This window comes from Gastrolobium bilobum, unplaced genomic scaffold, assembly GCF_033153095.1.
Source record: "Gastrolobium bilobum isolate Gb01-03AN ecotype WA unplaced genomic scaffold, APGP_CSIRO_Gbil_v1 utg6974, whole genome shotgun sequence".
Lineage (NCBI taxonomy): Eukaryota > Viridiplantae > Streptophyta > Magnoliopsida > Fabales > Fabaceae > Gastrolobium > Gastrolobium bilobum.
This window is the reverse complement of record NW_026897472.1, coordinates 291,720-315,104: the sequence shown is the minus strand read 5'-3', so window position 1 is coordinate 315,104 and position 23,385 is coordinate 291,720. Positions and strand designations below refer to the sequence as shown.

Genomic DNA, 23,385 nt, shown 5'->3' with positions numbered 1-23,385 from the left:
AGATATACACTTTCTTCCATATAGTGCTTCGTATGGAGCCATTCCAATACTAGAGTGGTGACTATTATTATAAGCAATTCTATTAATGGCAGATATATATCCCAACTACCTCTTGTTTCAAGGATGCAAGCTCTCAGCATATCCTCTAAAGTTTGAATGGTTCTCTCAGTTTGACCATCAGTTTGAGGATGATATGTTGTACTAAGTCTCAATTAGTTCCAAAGGCTTGCTGTAAATATCTCAAAAATATAGAAGTAAATCTAGGGTCTCTATCTGACATAATACTTAGAGGTACCCCATGAAGTTTGACAATTTCTTTTATATATAGTTGGGCTAATCTCTCAATAGAATATTGAGCCTTAATTGGTAGAAAATGAGCAGATTTGGTTAATCGATCAATGATTACCCAAATTGCATCATACCCCTCTTGGGTTCTTGGTAAGCCCATCACAAAATCAGTAGCTATACTCTCCCACTTCCACTCTAGTATGTCTAGTGATTGAAGTAATCCTGAAGGCTTTTGATGTTCAATTTTTACTTTTTGACAAATTAAACATTTTGAAACATACTCAGCAATATTCTTTTTTCATTCCTGGCCACCAAAATGTCTTTTTCAAATCTTGATACATTTTGGTGGAACCAGGGTGAATTGTGAATTTACTGCTATGTGCCTCATTCAAAATTTCTTTCATCAATTCTTCCTTATTAGGTACAACAATTCTTCTTTGAAATTTCACCAAACCATCTTTCCCCTTGGAAAATCCTTCCTGTTTCACAGATTTTTCTAACCCAGAATCTTCCTGTTGAGCTTTTCTAATTTTATCTATTAACTCATTATCTATTTTTATTTCACTAATACCTAAACTTCGAGGCAAAATAGTCACAGATAATTTCATATCTCTAAATTTTTCCAACAATTCCATTTCTTTGACCATTAAATGTGACATGTGAAGAGATTTTCTGCTTAAAGCATCAGCTACCACATTAGCTTTTCCTGGATGGTATTTAAGTTCGAAATCGTAGTCTTTCAAAAATTCCATCCATCTCTTTTGCCTCATATTCAATTCTTTTGGTCAAATAAATATTTAAGACTCTTATGGTCACTAAAAACCTCAAACTTGACTCCATACAAATAATGTCTCCAAATCTTAAGGGCAAAAACTACTGCAGGCAATTCTAAATCATGAGTTGGATAATTTTCCTCATAAGGTCTCAATTGTCTTGATGCATAAGCTACAACTTTCCTTTCTTGCATTAAGACACATCCTAAACCCTTTCTAGATGCATCACTGTAAACCTCAAATTTTCCTAAAGGATCAGGGATTATTAAAATTTGTGCAGATGTCAACTTAATCTTCAAATCTTGAAAACAATCTTCACATTCTTGTGTCCAAACAAAAGGAACACCTTTTCTAGTTAACCTAGTTAAAGGTAATACTAGTTGTGAAAATCCCTTAATAAATCTTCTATAATATCCTCCCAATCTTAAGAAACTCCTAATCTCAGTGATAGTCTTAGGTCTCTCCCAGTGTATTACAACCTCAATTTTACTAGGATCAACTGTCACTCCTTCTTTTGAAATAACATGCCCTGAGAACTTAACTTCTTCCATCCAGAATTCATATTTTGAAAGTTTGGCATACAATTGCTTATCTTTCAAAATTTGTAATACTATCCTTAAATGCTCTTTATGCTCCTCCTTATTCTTGGAATATATTAAAATATCATCTATAAATGCCATTACAAATTGATCTAGGTAAGATCTAAAAATTCTATTCATATAATCCATGAATACCGCTAGAGCATTTGTTAATCCAAAAGGCATCACTAGATATTCATAATGTCCATACCTAGTCCTAAAGGTTGTCTTTGGAATATCTTCAGTCTCAATTTTGATCTGGTGATATCCTGACCTTAAATCTATTTTAGAAAATATTGTGACTCCTCTCAACTGATCTAAAAGGTCATTATGCGAGGCAAAGGATATTTATTTTTAATGGTGACTTTGTTTAGTTGCCTATAATCCACGCACAACCTCATACTTCCATCTTTTTTCTTGACAAAGAGTACTGGTGCTCCCCAAGGTGACACACTTGGTCTGATGAACTATTTTGATAGAAGTTCCTCTAATTGTTTCTTTAGTTCAACAACCTCTACAGGTGACATCCTATAGGGTGCAATAGAAATTGGCCCTACTCCAGGTATTAGGTCAATGGAAAATTCAATTTCTCTGTTTGGGGGTAAACTTGGAATTTCATCCGAAAAAACCTCTGAGTATTCAGAGACAATAGGGATACTGGTTGCATCAGGTTTAGCCTTTGCTTCTGAAAGATTAAAGAGAACATATCATTGTGCTCCATCTAACAAATTTTTCCTAAATTGAGAAGTTGACAAGAATAAAGATTCATTTGGGAGTTCTGACTCTTTTGTGAAAATTATCCTTTTATTATGACAATCAATGACCACACAGTTTGCAGACAACCAATTCATACCAAGGACTACATCAATGTAAATCATAGGTAAACAAACTAAATCTATTCTAAACTCTTTCCCTTCAACTTGAAGAGGACAATTTTTACAGACTTGAAATGTGATAATTTTCTCTCCAGTAGGAAGAAAAATTTCAAGATAAGAAGATAGAATAGATATTGGTAATTTTAACTTTTGAGTAGGAGATAAGGATATGAAAGAATGAGTAGCCCCAGAATCAAACAGTACAGTTATAAGAGAATCTTGTATTAGACCAGTACCTTGAACCAAATTTGAAGTTTGAGCTGCTTCCTGACCACTAAGAGTGAAAACTCTTCCTCTTGTTGTAGTTTGAGTTGATGAATTCTGACCTTGATTCTGAGGACACTGCCTCAACATATGTCCAAGCTTTCCACATTTAAAGCATACGCCTCTTCATGCTAGGCATTCTCCAGCATGATTTTTTTTTGCACTTTGGACATACCTGAATATGAGAATTCATTTGTCCTATATTCTTCCTTCCTCTGTTGTTAGCAAAGTTATTTCCTGAGTTTTGTGCCTGTGAAAACCTTCCTTTGTTGTTGTCATCATTCTTTCTTCGACTTGAAACTCTGTCTTTCTCTCTTCCCTCCTCAGCTTCCTTCATGCTTGCTTCAATGTCTCTGCACCTGTTTATTAATGATGAGAAATTCCTGATTTGGTGTCCTATTATCATACTTTTTAGTTCAGGTTTTAGTCCAGATTCAAAGTTAGTTGTCATCCATTCTTCATTAGGTTGATTTTGTATATAATTAGAATATCTGGATAATTCCTCAAATTTTGCCCCATATTCTCCAACAGTCATGTTTCCTTGTTTCAGTTGAAGGAATTCTATTTCTTTTCTTTTCTTACACTCTGAGGAAAGTATTTTTCTAAAAAGGCATCTTTAAAGATTGTCTAAGTAATCTCTGTTCCTTGGCTTTGGAAATATCTTTTGGTATTTGTCCACCAATGCTCTGCTTCTCCAATCAACAAGTAGGTGGCAAAGTTTACACGATGAGTATTAGGACAGTCCATTACTAGAAATATTTTCTCAAGTTCTTTCACCCATTCCATGGTTTCCTCAGGGTTATAATCTCCACGAAAAGTGGAAGGTTTATGCTTACGAAATTCAGTGAGTCCTTTATAATCAAAATTAAGTCCTCCCTGAGTATCTGCAGTTCTAGGTCCATTCTCACTCTCAGAATTATGGGTGTGATTTCTGGTTGCACGATCCTCCCTTAACTCTTGAATAATTTGTTGATTAGTAACAGTTTGTGTTGCTCAACAGAATCCGATGGTCCTTCTTGAAACTTGTAGATCGGCTCCTTCTGTTTCGAATGGTGCGGATCTTGGCCGGAAATGTCGCTGGAAAAATTTTCCGACGGCTGCTGACGGTGGCTGACGGCGGTGGAAAGCTGGGATTTTTCCTTCTACAGTGATTGGTAGCCTTACTTTGCTCTTGGGACTTTGTAGGAAGGGAAAATAACCTTAATAATGGTTGGAGGTTGAGTTTTTCGGCGTTGTGCCGCCGCTTTGACGGTGGTTGTGGTGGCTGAGTTTTCTCAGGACCAACCTGCTCTGATACCATGTAAAGAACCAATTCAACCCAAAAGCTTAAGCTGTTGGGTGAGGTTACATTAATGATTTTATATATCTCAACAGTTTGTTCTCTAAGAGCTTCTGCCACTCGGGTAAATGCATCCGTTACTGGGTTAATTTCTGGTTAAGAAGTTGAAGAAGATATTTGCCTTGTATCTGCCATAGATCTACATATATTGTTTTATGATAGTGAGTTGATCAGGCTCATTAAAATAACTCAAAATATACATGATCTATGACAAAATAAAAGCACTATAATAGTTTAGGTCTTTTATTTACCTGACAGCTGCTCTGATACCATAAAATGTAATAACCTCTGATTATTCCAGTATAGAGAATATCACCTCTCTTTTTTTTAACTAATATATTTAATAATGATAATAAATAAATAAGAATATTAAGAAAATAAATAAGAAAGATTAACTGGGAATACTAACATCCTTCATTGTTTATACATGCATGGAAGTCGGTACAAATATTTTACACTCTAAATATTTTACATCAGTTCCACACCTATATTACATTCCTAACTACATCAGGTTACAATATTTATTCTCCATACTTCTCATTCTAGTCTAGCCTATAGGTGTAGGACTCCACACTGCCTGCATGGAATATGGCTGCTCCTCCTTGGTTTTCAACTATTATGTAAAATTCCCAACGATCGTCATAAAAATAAACATTCACAGTCCATCCTTCTCCAGAAAAAAATAAGTTAGGCATGATGATTTTCTGGAAAGGTTAGCATAAAATAAATCAATTTGAGATAATTCTCAGTAATATTGAGGTGTTTAAACTATAACTATTTCTAGCCATAATAATGGAAAATATCAATCTCCCAAGTTTATTTTATAACTGAAATAATAACATAAATAATAAATAATAATAACAAATTGTGTAATATTTAACTGAAGCCAATTTAATTCCCAATTTTGTGGGTCTCCTACTTGTGAAAAGTTATTATATGGCGGAGCTCAGGCCATGATAAGGCGTCCCTTACCCTAACTATCTGATCCTAAACTTTTAAGGATCAGTTCACAGTAGTAACATACAGTTAAAATTTACCCATCCTCTTAATATTTATTTGGTACCAAATAATTTATTGCATCTTACTCCTACGGAAAAATTTAAAATTTGATGAAATCATAATAACATGAGAGGTAGAATAAAATTAAAAGAAAGATTAAGGTAGGACTATAAATGCAAATAATATTAAATAAAAGAAGAAATTAAAAAAATATTTTGACAGAATAACAGCTTTACAAAAAAAATGAAAAGAATATAACTAGAAGGAAGAAAATAGAGAGAAAGTTTTGCTCTTTCAATATTACTTTTCAATTATTCTATCACCGTCTTCTTCCTATTTATTACTCTCTGTCAAAAATTTCTTCAACTTTTCTCTGTTTTTCTAGCATCCCCACCCCTTCCTAATCTTTCTTTACTATCAACATGAAAGTGACAACACTTATCTCTATATATAGTCACGTTTTTGGAAGCTGATTCATTCTTTTTTTTTTATACATCATTTAACTTACCTCACTTGCTTGACATCATCCAAATTCCAGTAACTTGTATTTGTGGCTTGGAAGGGGGTGTTCCACGTGGCCCCCTCCTTGCCATATATATATATATATATATGATAGTATCTATGTATTAATTTAAAATAGATAATACTTATTTAATTCTTAATAAATAGTAACTATAGTATCATTATTATTTATTAATAATGATTTAGGAGGTGTAGTAATATATTTAACTAAAAATAATTTATTGTGATTATTATAAAAAATTTAAATAAATAAATTATACATAATTTAATATTTATTTATTTATTACTAATACTAATTTATTTATTTGTAGCCAACATATTAATATTAATAATAATAATTTATTTATTCATTATTATTACTATTATTATCAATATTATTATTATTATTATTTTTACTTTATAAATTGTTACTTTGATTATTATTATTATTATTTTATTTTATTTTTATTTGGTTATTACAGTGATCATGGAAACTTGAATCTCATTACCTTTTAATATATCAAACTTGAATTCTTGTTTGAATTCCACTATCTTAATTATTAAATTTACGGGTAAACTAAATTTTAAACGAGCTATCCGTATCTTACACGTTGCATTATATATAATCTAATTAGTGTAAATAATATACTTTTGTTTTCTATTTTTAAATTAGACAGTTAATTCATTAAAATAACTTAACTGTAGTTATTTCTATTAATATAAACAACGGATTAATTTTACATGACTCCTGCGTGGTACTAAACTAATAATGATGTTTTGTCACTTAAGACAATAATAACACTAACGGAATTGATCTTTCAAAAATGAATTAATCTTATAATTTAAAAGGATAGTTTAAAATAAAAGTTAATAAAAAAGTAAATGACCAAAATTAAAGGATGAAATACATTTTTTTTCTATACTAGAATTATGTTAAAATTCTCTCAAATTCTCAAAATTCTAACTACGCAGTTAAGATGAAATTAAACAAATAATATAGCAAAAAATTATAATATCATAAAATTAGAGGATTAATTTCTCAATTAATTAATACTCACTTTGATTGATTGAATACAAAATTATGAAACAAAATTTTTAAATGAGACCTAACCAGTCAAAGAAAATATAAATATAATAAAATGAATGCATAAATCATAATATATTACTGAATAATTTACTAATTACATAAGAAAAAGTTACTGTGTTTTCTGATTATATGATGTATTACAAGCGTCATATAAAATATTGTATCCAAAAACTTTCATCATTACTTATTTTGCTTTTCAGTTTGATTGCAACAGTTTATTGGGCCACCAAACACGGGCTTCAAGCAACAAGAATCAGGCCCAATAATTTTATTAAATCCCCAAATCCGAAATCAAACGCAGATAGAAACTAGGGTTAGGGTTTAACTTCGATTTTTGTGATCTATTTCGATTCGATTGATTTTCTAGCATACGAAGTAGAAACCCGAACTCCGAATCCATGGCGACACCGACAACCAAGCGGAAGCCGGTGTTTGTGAAGGTTGACCAGCTGAAACCGGGAACCAGCGGTCACACGCTGACGGTGAAGGTGGTGAGTTCTAAACCGGTGAAGATGGTGAGCAACAGGGGCGGTCGATCGTCGGTGATAGCGGCTCGTCCTTCCCGCATCGCCGAGTGCAACGTCGGCGACGAAACCGGAACCATAGTCTTCACAGCTCGCAACGAACAGGGTACGATGATGTTCTCCATGTTTGTTTTTCGTATTGTATCATCTAACCGTTGTGTTCAGTTGCTTGTTAAGGTCGTTGACTTTGAGATAGTATTACTTTCAGTCCCTGCAATTCCAAACACTTTGGATTTGAAGATTTAAAGTTCCATTAACCCTTTTCTCTCTTCTGCATGTGAATAATCATACCCCTGTTGTAAAGCTTAAGGCTTTTTACTGCATGTGAAAAAACCTATATTACTGCAATGACAGTGTTATAGTTTAATATTTACACTGATAGTATAAATATTTTGGCATTGGAAATGGGTCAAATTAAAATTCATTGTTTTCAATTGGTTTTAGTGTCATTCAGAGATTTAAACTTGGAAACCTGGTTCATTCTCTCTGAGTTGATTGTGCATTATCTAATATCAATGTTATTAATGCATTCAAGTCTATTAACAGGAAGAAAGTTAACTTAATCTTGTTTTATGGCCTTTGCCAATGGTGGAATTAGTTTGTGCCTTAACTGATGCTTTCCGAGGTAAGCTGGACGTAATGTGTGGAGTATGCATTAGCCTCTGTTTGTAGAAACATTATAATTTTTGGAGTCTATGTGGTACTCTTATCGTGCTTTTTCTCCTAAACTAATGTATTCGTTAGCGTATCTTTTCCTTTCTTCGTTAAATGCTTCCATTTCTTGCTTGTTTGGGAAAACGATATCGGTTTCGGTCAATTGTTTTGTAGAGGTGATTAATTCATTTAGTTTTCTACAGTGGACCTCATGAAGCCTGGCTCAACTTTAATTCTGCGTAATGCAAAGATTGACATGTTCAAGGGATCTATGAGGCTAGCAGTTGATAGATGGGGGCGAATTGAGGTCACGGAACCAGCAAATTTTGAAGTTAAAGAGGATAACAATCTCTCATTAGTTGAATATGAATTAGTCAATGTTGAAGAATGATTTAAGCTTCTGGGAGTGAATCTTTTGAGTTACCAGAGGTTCGATTGTTTTTCTTTTTTTTACCATTGAACAATTGACTGCGGTGCAGTTTTCATATGGTACAGCGTACAGTCCTTCTGATTTAGACTTAAGACTGCTATGGTTAATGCAAAGAATTATATATGAGGTCAGTTTAGAATAGTGATAATGCCTGTGCTTAACATGCAAAAGTAATTACTGTTGTATATTTCCTCAATTTGGTAGTGTATATAGTCCTCCTTGTTCAACTCTTAGGGGCTTTTCATGCTAATGTATTTGGAGATTAAAAAAATGGTAGTCCTGGTGCCTGGATGGCAGTAAGAGCCATTGTTTTGGGATTAGGTCAATAGGTTCAAGGCCGTCCACCAACCCTACCAAGGTGTACTGAGGATCTAGTATTGTGCCTGCGCACAAAGTATCTTTGTTAGAACTGAATGGTCTAACTATGAATTGAATACTTATTTGGTTATGTTTAGATCCTAAAATCATTGATTAAAAAAAAAATTCTTACTAGATGGGTTATTTCGACTGTAGAATTGGTGAATCGGTTGTGCCTTGTGCACTTAAATCATAAGTTTTTGAGTATTTATTTTCTTTAAAAAAATGTTAGACAATGTCATTAAAAATAATGTCATGATTTGATTTTTTTTAAAATATAGTTCTTAATACTATAAATTTATAAATGTTATGTTTGATATTGAATTTGAATATGTAATTTATGATTTGATACAACATTAACTACAACTACACCTTTATTCCAAATTAATTGGAGTCGGTGGTAGATGAATTCAAATAAAATATACGAAAAGATTGAGAAAAAGATAAAAAATAAACAATAAACAATAAAAAAATTGAAATAAAAAAAAAATAGTAATATATATATATATATATATATATATATATATATATATATATATATATATATATACACATACATACATACGAGTAATAAAAGAAAGGAAAATGAAGAGGAAAAGAACTAAAAAGAGACTATCTGGGACATAAGAATAACAACGGGTCTAACTTTTCACATGTTTATAGCTCTTTTCCATTTTGTTTTAAGACACACCGTCTGTTAATTTATATCCTACTCCATTAAGTCTTGTTTTATTACCTTTCTCCAAGTAAGTTTCGGTCTATTTCTAACTTTTTTTGTGTTGAGCTCTTGGTAACAAATTTTTGTTCTTACGGGAGCATTCATGAAATAAAATGTATATTACTCTATTATTACGTATGTTAATTATTAAATATGTTATAATAATTAAAAATTATTTAATTACTGCTAGTTTGATCAGAGTTGAACTAATTAAAATATTTTTGCCAGTTCAATGAACAGTTCGAACTTAAAATTTAAGCCCTCTCCAATTCATTTTGTAGTCTGGTTTTAACAACATCGCCGTAAAATGCGTAAGCCAAGACTCGAATCCATAATCCCCAGGCTGACTAACGCAAGCAATAGGTGCATGACACTTTATTTAATCTAATGGCTGATGCAAGAATTCATTTAACTCAAAAGTTTAAATTTTTAGATGAAATTATATTAATGATTTTATATATTTTTAATATGTCTTTTCACATGATAGTTCATTGGGCTTTATTAGAGTGTATAGTAAAGCTTCAGCTTTACTTAGTTATTAGGTGTATCTTTATCTACTGTAGTATCAGTTCCATGTGATTACTTCCACATTGTGTTAAGTTTGTTATTCCAGCTGTCATGGTTGTTAGATCAGTTTGTTATTCCAGCTGTCATGGTTGTTAGATTAGTTAGTGAATTGTGACTCTATATATAGAGCACTCTCATGTACTCTGTAGTTAGTTTTTCACATAATCAACAAATGGCTTTTCTCTTTCCCTATTCTCTCTCTCTCTCGTTACAAATTCTGTTATGGTATCAGACCCTTCTTTCTGAAGGCCTGATCCATTTTTGCTTCCATCAATGTCTTCCGCAATACTTTCTTCACCAGTAAATCAAGATAACAATAGCGAGAATCGAAGCTCACGAAGCACAACAATGGAGAACAAAACTCCATCTCTTTTTCACTATCAAATCACTGTAAAGCTCAACGAAGACAACTATCTATTTTGGAATCAGATAGTTGAACCTATCCTAACGTCACACCAGCTTCACAAATTTCTGGTAAATCCAAAAATTCCTCTCAAATTCTTAACTGATGAAGATCGTGTGAGTGATGCTGTGAATCCAGAGTTTGAACAATGGCTCATGCAAGATCAGATGCTGCTAACGTGGTTGCTCTCCACTATTACTGAATATGTGGTAAATGAGATTCTTGGAGTTAAGCACTCATATGAGGCTTGGGATCAAATACATAAGATGTTCCATGGAAAGATGAAATCTAAGACTCGACAACTTAGATCAGAGCTTCGATTGATCAAGAAAGGTACAAAATCTATTTCTGAGTTCCTCTCACGAATCAAATTAATTTGTAATTCCTTGAAGGCGATTCGAACTCCAGTTTCTGAAGATGATCATATAGACTACATTCTCGAAGGTTTACCTTCAGAATATAACTCGTTTGTTCTCAATTTTCAAAGTCGTGAGAAAGCTTCTTTGCTTGCTGATCTAGCAGTGGATCTTATGGCTTTTGAACAACTTTTGCTAAAACAAAGTGAGAGTTTACTCACTGATCCTGTCTCTGTCAACTTAGCACAGATGCACAAAAGCACTGAACCAGATGAACTGTTCAATTCTGTTTCCTCAAATGATAAACAGAACTTGAATCAGTTACCTCCAGCGTCTGATTCTCATGTTCCTCCTCGCTCCAATGGTTCATATAGAGGACGTGGGAGATATGGAGGACGCTTCAACAGAGGCAGAGGACGTGGTGCTCGTACAAATGTCTACTGTCAACTTTGCTACAAGTTTGGTCATGATATTCACTCTTGTTGGTTTCGATTTGATGAAAGTTTCATTCCAACTTTGGCTCCTCCTGCTGGAAATTCTTCTCCTCACTTCTTTGAAGCTCAACAACAATTCTCCTATCAAAATCAACACCAACAACCACATGCTCATCACTATCAACCTCAACAAAATCAGTTTCCAAGGTCATATCAGTATGTTCGTCCAACAGGAGTATCATCTGCTCCTCAAGCAATGATCACAAGTCATCAACACTCTGGTTTACTTCCTACACCTAGCACTACACCAGCATTGGAATGGTATCCAGATTCAGGAGCTAGTCATCATGTTACAGCCAATCCTATGAATCTGTTACAGAGTCAACAATTGTCTGGTGCTGATCAAGTCTTTATTGGCAATGGTCAAGGTTTGCCCATTAGTTCTGTTGGTTTCTCAAATTTTAAATCACCAACTGATCCTAAAATCGAATTGTCTCTTAAGAATCTTCTTCATGTTCCCTTAATTATGAAGAACCTTATGAGTGTTAGTGCTTTTGCTCGTGACAACAATGTCTTTTTTTAATTTCACCCTACTAAATGCTTTGTCAAATCGCAGGAGTCACATAAAGTCCTATTAGAAGGCACACTTGGTCAGGATGGGCTCTACTGCTTCACAAACATTGTCTTTCCTTCCACCTTACCTCAGTCTTCTCCTCCAATTTCTGGTTGTAATGTTGTTCAAGCCTCAAATACAGTGACTGTTTCCGATTGTAATACTGTAAATTCCAATTCATGTACTCAAGCTTATGTCGTTTCTGATTCTGCCTATTCATTGTGGCATTGTCGTTTAGGACATCCACATGATGTAGCTCTTAAAAGTGTACTCAAAACTTGTAAGATACATTTCAATAATAAATCTGAACTTGATTTTTGTTTAGCATGTTGTAAAGGCAAGGCTCACAGACTTCCCTCATTCCCATCCACCACTGTGTATCACTCCCCTTTTGCATTAATTTACAGTGATCTATGGGGTCCTGCACCTTTTAAGTCTACCTCAGGAAACTCTTATTACATTTCCTTTGTTGATGCTCACACTAGATTCACATGGTTGTATCCCATTAAACAAAAATCTGATGCACTTGCTGTCTTCAAGCAATTTCATAGCATGATTGGCACTCAGTTTCAAACAACCATAAAATCTATTCAAACTGATTGGGGTGAGGAATTTCGATCATTTACCCAATTTTTAAGTCTTCATGGCATTCTTCATAGGATTGCTTGCCCTCACACTCACCATCAAAATGGTGTTGTTGAGAGAAAACATAGGCACATAGTTGAGACTGGACTCACTCTTCTGTCACATGCTTCTATACCAATGAAGTTTTGGGATCTAGCCTTTAATGCAGCTGTCTTCCTCATCAACCGAATGCCAACAACTTCCTTAAATTTTGAGGTCCCTTATACCAAACTATATAAACTCAGTCCTGATTACACTATTCTCAAGGTTTTTGGTTGCTCTTGTTTTCCTTTCCTTCGTCCTTATAACAAACACAAATTAGAATACAGATCTCAAGAGTGTGTCTTTCTTGGATACTCCTCTAGTCACAAAGGTTATTTTTGCCTCAATAAAGATGGCAGAATTTTTATATCCAAGGATTTCATATTCAATGAATTTATGTTTCCTTTTGCAACTTCCTGGACCTCCACTCTGAATCCTCCTTCAATTTCTCCTCCTCAATCTCCTTCTGTTCCTCTTGTTGTTCATCATCAGCAGACTTCTAGTAGTCTTGTTCCTCATCTCCCTTCTGACAACTCCTTGGCTAGCAGTAGTGCCTATCATTCCCCTCTTGTGCAATCTAGTCCTGTCTCTCATGCCACAAATACACCACCAACCAACCTTGTCCAGTTATCTGATACTCAGTCCCTTTCCTCTACATTTCACAGTAGTTCTTCTTCTTCATCTCCTCCTACTTCTGTTTCTGAGTATATGCCTTCTTCTTCTGTGAACCTGTCATCTCCTCATTCAATTCAAACCCGGTCTAAAACCTTGGCTAGATCATTGGCTCTTCTTACTCATGTTGAACCATTTTCTGTTAAACAGGCTATGGCTAGTCCACCTTGGCTTAAGGCTATGCAATGTGAATATGATGCTTTGTTATCTAACCATACTTGGACTCTTGTTGATTGTCCTCCTAATAGGAAGGCTATTGGTTGCAAATGGGTTTTTCGAGTTAAAGAAAATCTGGATGGTTCCATAAATAAATACAAAGCAAGGTTGGTTGCCAAGGGTTTTCAGCAACAAGCTGGTTTTGATTTTAATGAGACATTCAGTTCAGTGGTAAGACCCATTACAGTTCGGATTATGCTCACTTTGGCCTTGACAAATAACTGGATCATTAGGCAATTGGATATCAATAATGCCTTTCTTAATGGTGACTTGAAAGAAGAGGTCTTCATGGTCCAACCTCCTGGATTTGAGCATGCTAACAGAAGCTTGGTTTGTAAGTTGCACAAGGCACTATATGGACTCAAGCAAGCCCCTAGAGCCTGGTTTGACAAGCTCAAGACTGCTTTGCTTCTATTTGGATTTAAATCCAGTTGCTGTGATCCTTCCTTGTTCATTCTCAAGCTTGCTGCTGCTTCTGTTTACATTCTTGTCTATGTTGATGATATCATAATTACTGGTTCAGATTCTCTTCTCATCCAACGCATCATCTCTAATCTCAACTCTCAGTTTGCCTTGAAGGATTTGGGTCCCTTGGATTATTTTCTGGGTGTTGAAGTGAAACGACATGCCTCTGGTGGTTTGAGCTTATGTCAAGCTAAGTACATTCGCGACTTGTTAACTAGAGCAGCTATGCATGAAGCCAAACTCATCTCCTCTCCTATGACAACTAGCTGCAAGCTAACTAAACATGGCACATCCTATTTTCCTGATCCTTTTCATTATCGATCCATTGTTGGTGCTTTGCAATATGCAACCATCACTAGACCTGAAATCAGTTATGCAGTTAACAAGGTGTGCCAATTCATGGCTCAACCTCTTCATGAACATTGGTTGGCAGTTAAACGAATTCTTCGATATCTCAAGGGTTCCATTTCTTTTGGTCTCTTTCTCAGACTAGCAGCTCCTTCCAGCCCTCTCACCATCACTGCCATTTGTGATGCAGATTGGGCAGGGGATCCTGATGACAGAAAATCTACTTCTGGTGCTTGTGTTTACTTTGGTCCTAATCTGGTTTCATGGTGGTCTAAGAAGCAGACCTTGGTTGCTCGATCAAGCACTGATGATGAGTATAGAAGTCTGGCTGCTACATGTTCTGAAATCTTATGGATTCAATCTCTACTTCATGAACTTCGGGTTCCCATTTCCACTCCTCGAATTTATTGTGACAATTTGAGTACAGTTGCTCTCTCTCACAATCCAGTGCTGCATGCTCGCACCAAACACATGGAATTAGACATTTTCTTTGTTCGAGAACGTGTGATTCGCAAGGAGCTTATTGTATCACACATCCCAGCCTCTGATCAACTTGCTGACACTCTTACCAAACCTTTGTCTCCTGATCGATTTGCTGCCTTGCGCACCAAACTCAGAGTTTTGGATCTCCAACACTGCTGAGTTTTGCGGGAGGGTATTAGAGTGTATAGTAAAGCTTCAGCTTTACTTAGTTATTAGGTGTATCTTTATCTACTGTAGTATCAGTTCCATGTGATTACTCCCACATTGTGTTAAGTTTGTTATTCCAGCTGTCATGGTTGTTAGATCAGTTTGTTATTCCAGCTGTCATGGTTGTTAGATTAGTTAGTGAATTATGACTCTATATATAGAGCACTCTCATGTACTGTGTAGTTAGTTTTTCACATAATCAACAAATGGCTTTTCTCTTTCCCTATTCTCTCTCTCTCGTTACAAATTCTGTTAGGCTTGAACGGTAAATGATACATAAGATCTAGTTTACCTGCGTTAAGAAAGTGAACAATAATTAATGATTTTTATTAAGAGAATGGGCTGGTAAGACACTTAATCATAGAGGTTCTGACATCATGTAAAGAATCAATTTAACCCGAAAGACATTTAACCCAAATGCTTAAGTTGTTGGAAGAAGTTATATTAATGATTTTATATTTTTTTTACACGTCCCTTCACATGAGAGTCCAGTGGACTTAAAAGATAGATGATACATCAAGGTCAACTTACCAGTGCTAAGAAATTTCATAATATTTATTTATTTATTAACTAGATGAGGGCGGTGAAAATCAAATTCGTGACCATTTGGTCATGAAAGCTCTGATACCATGTAAAGAATCAATTAATCCAAAAGCTTAAGACATTGAATAAAGCTATATTAATTGTTTTATATATTTTTAACACGTCTCCTCACACGAGGACCCATTGGACTTGAAGAATAGATAATGCATAAGGCTCAATTTATTTGTGCTAAGAAAATCCATAATAATTAATTATTTTTATTAAGAAAATGAGAAAGATAAGGATTAAACTCGTAACCACTTAGTTAAAAAAAATCAATTCAATCAAAAAAAACTTAAGCTATTATGTAAAGCTACGTTAATGGTTTTACCTTTTTTCTAACACAACTGAAATGAGGTTAATGACACTAGTTAGTTGTAACATTCTTGATTTTATTCTACATGGTGCTTTATAAAAGCGCGGTTGTTTCAATAGTGAATCTCACTTTCATAGGTACTCTTATTTAGCTAGTCTAACAATCATACGTCATATTCAAACGAGAAGCAAAACTCTACAAAGGTTATGACCTATATACTATGCTACTCGCCTAAATAGACAAGAAAAAGAAATCATTATTTGTTCATTCCACTGAATCGTGTAGATAAGATCCAAAGCTGAATTCTTTCTTCGTAAGGAAAGAGAGGATTAAGAAAGATATGAGTCTTGAACATTTTTCTGTGACAAGATATTGGAATCCTCTGGCTGATTTCCAAAGCTACTTGTAGTGAAAAAGATAGAATCCAAGCTTGGTTGGAAAGGTAATGACTAGAAGAAGCATGTGACTTTCTTTGGGATGGATTAAATATTAATATGATTAGCTGGAAAAGAAAAATGTACAGGATAGACACTTGAAGTTTGAGGAACCAAAGGGGTTTCAAAAGGATGGGTGACAACTTAATATAACAAATTAATAGATCGCTCGTAAAAATAAATTAAGAAGACAGTCGCACAGATTTTTCACAGTAAATTGAAACGAAATGGATACTGTTCTCATTTTGGAATTTTAGGAAAACATAATTCTCCGAGCCATATAGGAGGTCACAGACCAAAATATGCATAATGGAACCAATACTTGTAAAGACGGGGAATGAAGAGTTCAAATATCCAAAGCTCATATTCTAAGAAGTGAACTACAAAAAACAATCCAACTTTTATACCCACGAAGTAAATTGAGCATAATCTGTACCGCATTCTGTAGTTATGACATCATGACCCCTCTTCTTCTGAAAGTTAAAAAAATAAAGTAAATGAGAAAACGAAAACATCACTGACCGCCTTACGTACAGAAAGATAACAATCGAAAGACAAATAAGTTATCATGTTAATAAAAAGAGCCCTTTTAAGACAAAAATTTTAGTTTAAAAATATCAGAGAAACTATCTGCACAAAGGGGGGAAGCGTAAATTTAGACCAGCTATAAAGGGATGGATGCTTAATACGCACTACTCGATCGGAATAAAAAACTTTCGCTACATACTCCAATTCTGAATTCATTAAACTTCCCTAGCTGATTCAAAATGAAATTTCTAAATAACACGGACAAACAAGATAAAACTTCATCGAACGGCCCAATACAATTTCGGCGTAATTTGCCTTTAGACACTAAAATCCAAGCGTATAAAATAGCAGCCTTTATGCATCTGAAATAGGAAGAACAGAAGTACAGGTGGTCTAAGTTTTTAAAGTTCCTTTCGGCCTTTGGGACTCAATTTGTCCCTCCAATCAAGACACTGTCTCAGGAAGCAGATTGGTACATAAAAGATTGCTTCAATCTTCAGAACACATATCACACATCATCATTGCAATCTGATTAAACAAAAGAGATCAGTATACACCTAAATTATCAATTGACCCTACAATATATGGTGCAAAAAAAAAAAAATACCCGCATCAATTATGATTTTACTGATAGAATTTTACATAACACAGATGTGTATAAAATATAATGTTTCAGATAATTAAACATAGAAGATAAAGGCAATAAACTGAATTCTAGACAAACTCTTACAAGAATGGTTGAGATATTTCTCAATCTTTTTATCCCATAGAGATTCAACATAATTTTATATAAACTCAGAACCCACAAGAAAAGTGTCGTTTTTTTATTCCTGAAAATTGTTCTCAAGATGCATAAACAATGAAAAATGAGATTCATAAATAAGAGACAGATAATTATTTTATAAAACACAAAGTAAACTAAGAAAAATCCAGCTTAATGAGATTTACCACGCCAACTACATAATAGAATCCAAGAGCAGACAAATTTGCTCTAAATCATGCTAAATAATTGGCCATAGATATATAGCAATTCTTCCTAATAAAAATAATTTTTTTTGTTTAAAGCCCAACATCATAAGAGGTCCATGTCATCCCAATCCAACCTTGCTTCTCGATCTTCAAATAGTCTTCTCTTGGCCTACAAACAAAAGGAGTATGTATGGCTTCACTAAAAGATTTAGTTGCACGAGTGGCGAAAGCAGAAGATTCAGGGAATAACTTAATCCATCAATCTTAGGTACATGATTAATAGTTATACTTATATATAGATACGGTCAAGCATCAGGTAGATGAACCACCTTTTTCCTATGAATACGGAGATTTATATCACATATATATTTCGAATGCATCACGTATTAAATCTCACAGGCCTATATTAAGTTTAACCCAAGCATTGAAAAGAAACACTAACTTACCCGAAAGAACACAAGGAATCCTACAGATGTTTAGCTACCTAATTCAAAAGTGAAATCCAATTGTCAGGCAATTAAAATGATCCAGAGTGGGGGTCACATAACATAATACTCTTTCGTAGTCCTAATCTTTTTTCTCAACACAAGCTGTAAGATATATTCTAAATCCCCTTCTCTTCTTACCACTCTCAGTAAAACCAAGTCCCAACCAGCAAACAGGGGAAAACAATATTACTTTTTGAAAAATAAGATTAGGTTTCAATTTATATAACCAAACCAAACTAAAGCTAAAAATGCAGAGAAATCTTTCAAAAATAATGCCACCTAACCCAAACCATTCAAAATGCAAATATACAAATTTAATCTTTTAATAACTAATGATACCTTCAGGAAGCCAACCGTAGCTGCGACGAGAAACGGAGAGCATTGAAGTCATCAACGCAGAAGCAGTTGCCGTATGATACGGCATCATTGATTCCACACAGAAGCTCAATTCAACAGGACACCTTCTCACACAAACAATTCAATCGAAGAAACACTGAATTCAGCATTGACAAACAAACAAACAAACAAAAAAAACCTACAAGTGATTCAAGAAAACAAAATGCTTAAAACGAAGTAGCATTTTCTTTTTATTTCAGAAAAGTTTCGTGATTTACCTGAGCGTGGATTGGGAGAGTGGCTTGTTGGATCCGAGGCGGAACGTAGAACGAGTCGGTTTAGCTTCCGAGCAGAGACGGAACGCGGCGCGGCCAACGGAGGATGATCGGAATATCGACCTCGCGGCGGCGCCGGCGGCGGATGCCATTTCGTTATCGGAAATTTTTAGGGTTTGCGTAGGTTCTACACTCGCCACTGGTTTAGGGTTCTACATCACTAAAACCCTTCGTCAGTTTTCGGCTTATGGGCCAGAAAGTAATATAATGGGCTTTGAAGAATTTGGGCTTTGTCATGTCTTTTTGTTTGGGCCGGACCTAAAACCTCGGGTCGAACCGATCCGCGTGAGTGTTCGTCTTGTTGGGTTTCTTACAGTGCCCTAACAATAACAGAGTCTCTGAAATCGGAGCCAGTTCTTCGTTTTCATGAATTTCTCACTCACAACAGTGTCGAAGCTGAGTTGCAGATTCACACATGGCGTCGTTATTCAAGGTACTCTACACTGAGCATTACGTAATCTAATTCAAGAAGTATGTTTTTTATTTCATTTGCTGATTTTTATTTTTATTTTTATTTTTTTGGTGTTGTAGGATCCATCGAAGCTTTCAGCGTATAGAGATAGAAGATTCCCTGGAACGCAAGAGGATTTTGAGCAGGCGCTTCTGAATTCAACAACTGTTTACATAGGGAACATGTCGTTTTACACAACGGAGGAGCAAGTTTACGAACTGTTTTCCCGAGCTGGAGAAATCAAGAAGATCATCATGGGCTTGGATAAGAACACTAAAACGCCATGCGGCTTTTGTTTCGTTTTGTAAGATGAAATTGCAATTAAATCATTGAAATGTATTCTATAGGATAAAATGCTTTTCTTCGCAAACCTAATTATATTGTTATTATTATCATTATTATTATTATTATTTCTATTTATCAGTATGCATGTATAATCTAGTGGTTGATTTCTAGGAACCGTTTATTGTATCGAGTAGTATAATTGTAGGTACCTGAATTAAATTTTGCATCCAGTTGCTTGAATAGTGATGAGTATGCACTGTTAACTGCAGTGATTCATATTAGTGATTGTGAGAATTATTGAGTATTGAATGGTGATTCTATGTATGTATTTCTTGCTAGATATTACTCACGGGAAGATACTGAGGATGCTTGCAAATACATAAGTGGGACGATACTTGATGATCGCCCTATTCGTGTTGATTTTGATTGGGGATTCCAGGATGGCAGACAATGGGGTCGCGGTCGTAGTGGTGGTCAGGTGAACAAACAACTCTTGTGCCTATGTTTTTACTATGGCTATGGCTATTTTTGTTCTTGGATATAATACTGACTTCTTCTGTTAATTCATTCAGGTGCGTGACGAATATCGCACGGATTATGATCCTGATATCCTTTTAACTGTTTAACATTAATTTTTTTGCGATTTGTGTCCTTGTCCTTGTATGAATTATAGGCTTGATTTTCTACTCTACATAACAATGAAAATAATATTATTGCGGTAGAGTAAGCTGCATAAATGTGGCAATTCTTAAAAGTTAAGAATAATATAACTAATATGGTTCATTAATGATTAATCCGTGCAATATACATATATAATCTAGTTTTGCATCGGCGAGCAATTATAATTTTCTTTAATTATGCTCCCGGGACTATGCTTTTGATTAGGCATATCCCCACATATTCGAAATAAGTAAACTATTACTTCTGCTGCAATTTTAATATATTTTAATTAATATTGAGTTATAAATACTCATACCTTCAGTGATGCACTTGTTTTTATATGCCTTCTTTTATCTTGTTTATTGACTTGATCTGCGACAAGTTATTATACTAGTCTCCTTTTAGTTTCCTTAATTCCACACACGTAGAGGTGGTTATGGGAAGCTGGTTCAGAAAGAGTTAGAAGTACAAAGGCAGCTTGTAGATTATGGTGCTGGGTCTTTGGGCTCTTTTCCGCCAGTTATTCCAACTTCCTGTAAGAGACTCCAAACTGTATTCTGCGCAGATCTTTAACTGCTAGGAGTAACTCTGGCTCAACATTTCCCTTGTTTTGAATTCACTGAAAATTCCATTCATGTATTCTTTTTATTATTATTTTTTGGTTTTCAGATGTCAAATTTATGCGGTGACTTATCCTCCTGCTTGATTTTTAAGATATGATAAGAAATACTGACAGGAAAGGGCATCTAATTATGGACTTAGGTCACTAACTCATTAAGAAGTAACACTGACTGCTTGACACCTATGTTGACATTGCCAGTTGGGCCTAAAATTGTAGCTATCTGTGTAAATATGCAACACTTGAGGTAGCCCCCTACTAGGTGTATTTATTTGATTAGCCTGTCAACTCCTGCATCCTATATATTGTGCAGTCTGAAAAAATGGCACAAAGGGATGCCTTAAATAGCTAATTTCGCCTACATTGTATTTGTCTTCCTAATGATTGAAGTTCACAATTATCTAAGTTAAATTGTTGGTCTGATAAATTTAGTTTTGTAAATAAGTTTTAGTATAATGCAAACGTCAATGTGGATAACTAAGTTGGATCTGGAAATAACTGTCCCTCTTAAGGAAGCAACATATTCCAATGATTTTGAAAGTTTCAGTGCTTATTTATCTTAATATTCTGAATCTTATGGTAGTGGTCTTTTGCATTTTGCTGTTCAAAATGCGATTGAATATTTGTTTTAGTTTATTAGACACTTTATATGCTTTAAATCTTAGAATTGTATTCCAGGCCAGAGTACGTACATGTGTTAGTCTCATAGTGAACTAGTGATACGAACCTTGGGAGAGCCTCATCCCAAAAGCTAGCCCATGAGGTAGGAGAACCCAAAGTCCATATGAATCCCACATTAGTCACCCATATAATCAATGTGGGACTCAAGTCCCATACCTTGCAATTAGGTCGTAACAACCAGCCTCCCATTGTTTTGTTGGTTGCCTTTTTTTGGTTATTTAACTTTTTTTTACATTCTCAAATTCGTGATAATACTTTATCATTTGCCGTGAGTTTGTATTCCTTGCTAATTAAACTGATAGCAATTTTACTCTTCCAGATGGTAGACATGGTGGAAGCCATGGTCATGGTGGTTCCCATCGGCATGGTAGAGGTAGTTTCATCTCTAGACAATGCCTTTTGTCCCGCAATTTTAATTTTTCAGAAACACTTAGAGGAATTTACCATTGATATAAATTTAATTTGTCTATTTGACATGATAGATTACTATAGGAAAAGACACAGAGATGATGACCGCCACACACACGAGTCCTCAAAAAGAACATCAGATCATGAAACTCGAAGAAACTCTGACCATGAATCTAGACCGGTAAACTCTACAAATCTTAATGATGTTTCAGGCTAATTGATCAATTATTTTATAGCAATTCCAATTGCCGTACCTATTGTGCCACATAGGCAATGGGACTTATTTCTTCAATTGAAGGCATGATGCTTGTATTTGTTTTCCTCATACTTATGTCTGCAGTTACCATTATTGCTAGTATCAGTCGGTATGCTAGTTTCAAAAGTATCGTGTTTCCTCGTAGTTTTTGCCATTTGATTTGACTGGATTAATTACTTGATCCGATGTGCCAGGAAAAAAATCCACGGTTTCGTGAGAGCGGGGATTCTGATGATGAGGAGGAAGATGATAGAAAAAGACGGGCTTAAGCAGAATTTCATAATTGATCAAGTTGTTTTTTGCATTGAAAATTCTGTGCTCACATGATTAAAAGTGTAAGATAGTGTTGTATATCATTGCAAATTGCAAATATCTTACTGTTAGGTTAACCTTGTTTGAAATTCTAGGCTGGATCAGCTGCATATGGCTGTGCTATGTTTGAAATTCTGTCTTGTGCTTCTGTTTTTGGCCATGATCAGATTCTAGTTATCTTACTCGCATCTTATGCGCAATGGTTCGGCTTATTGGGTAAAATATGTGGTCTTGAGCCTTTTTGCTTCAATCTGTCAGCATGTACGTGTGCATGAACAATTATTTTCTTGCATAATTTGCAAGCCATCACAACGTTGAAATCATTTTACATGCACACTTATTCAAAGTTCAGATTGTCGAGATAAATTATTGGCTTTAACATAACCACCACCAGCCCCCTATCCCCACCAAAAAGAAAAGAAATTAGGAGGAGGAAAAAAAAATCTGTTAGAAGAAACATCCGAAAATTTCGTGTAAGCCAGACAAGACATACAACCAGAAGTGAAATGTACCTTCCTTTTGTCTTCAACGAGTGCGGCAAAGGTAACCCACGTCGTTCTAATGTAGTCAAATATCTGATTCTCATTAGAGGAGACTTAACATGTAAGAAGGGAAGTTGTTGCTGGCTAAGCGAGACAATGAAAAAGCAATTATTTGTGTGCATGGTAGGAAATAGGAGTGAACACAGCGTTCATGAGTAGACTACATACATGGTAAGTGACACTTCTTCAATGGTTAGTAAGAGCCCCAAACTAAAGAATATGTATCAATTGTGTAACTCCTAAATTTATTGTGGAAGGAGATAGAAATTATTAATTAAAACGATTTCAGGTCACTTTTAATTAATGGTATTCTCAAGAGTTCAGATGTGTTTTATTTTGTGATAGTCACAAAATTGAATTAAAAAA

At 34.8% G+C, this 23,385-nt stretch overlaps 3 protein-coding genes across 10 annotated transcripts; 2 read left to right on the top strand and 1 right to left on the bottom strand.

The window, feature by feature from the left end:
* Positions 1–7,022: 7,022 nt before the first annotated feature.
* LOC133307203 (uncharacterized protein At4g28440-like) lies at positions 7,023–8,508 on the top strand. The gene is made up of 2 exons (XM_061507666.1): positions 7,023–7,334; positions 8,086–8,508. Exons 1-2 carry the CDS (start codon positions 7,103–7,105, stop codon positions 8,271–8,273), a joined length of 420 nt encoding a protein of 139 aa, XP_061363650.1. The 5' UTR covers positions 7,023–7,102; the 3' UTR covers positions 8,274–8,508.
* Positions 8,509–16,376: 7,868 nt separating this feature from the next.
* On the bottom strand, positions 16,377–18,970 carry LOC133307201 (protein NUCLEAR FUSION DEFECTIVE 6, mitochondrial-like). 7 transcript variants are annotated; one of them, XM_061507661.1, is made up of 4 exons: positions 18,749–18,970; positions 18,474–18,595; positions 17,781–17,815; positions 16,377–16,622 (listed from the first exon to the last, which is right to left on the bottom strand). In XM_061507661.1, exons 1-3 carry the CDS (start codon positions 18,895–18,897, stop codon positions 17,796–17,798), a joined length of 291 nt encoding a protein of 96 aa, XP_061363645.1. In that variant the 5' UTR covers positions 18,898–18,970; the 3' UTR covers positions 16,377–16,622; positions 17,781–17,795. The 7 variants fall into 7 exon arrangements, with proteins under 7 accessions (XP_061363645.1, XP_061363647.1, XP_061363649.1 ...); XM_061507665.1 differs by lacking the exons at positions 16,377–16,622; positions 17,781–17,815 and adding exons at positions 16,784–17,205; positions 18,093–18,130; XM_061507662.1 differs by lacking the exon at positions 16,377–16,622 and adding an exon at positions 16,784–17,205.
* Positions 18,971–19,129: 159 nt separating this feature from the next.
* On the top strand, positions 19,130–22,684 carry LOC133307204 (nuclear cap-binding protein subunit 2). 2 transcript variants are annotated; one of them, XM_061507668.1, is made up of 8 exons: positions 19,130–19,238; positions 19,337–19,560; positions 19,881–20,019; positions 20,114–20,147; positions 20,626–20,736; positions 21,821–21,877; positions 21,984–22,090; positions 22,360–22,684. In XM_061507668.1, the coding sequence occupies exons 1-8, from the start codon at positions 19,221–19,223 to the stop codon at positions 22,432–22,434; spliced, it is 765 nt and encodes a 254-aa protein (XP_061363652.1). In that variant the 5' UTR covers positions 19,130–19,220; the 3' UTR covers positions 22,435–22,684. The 2 variants fall into 2 exon arrangements, with proteins under 2 accessions (XP_061363652.1, XP_061363651.1); XM_061507667.1 differs by having other exon boundaries at positions 21,821–21,874; positions 22,360–22,681.
* The last annotated feature ends 701 nt before the right edge of the window (positions 22,685–23,385 follow it).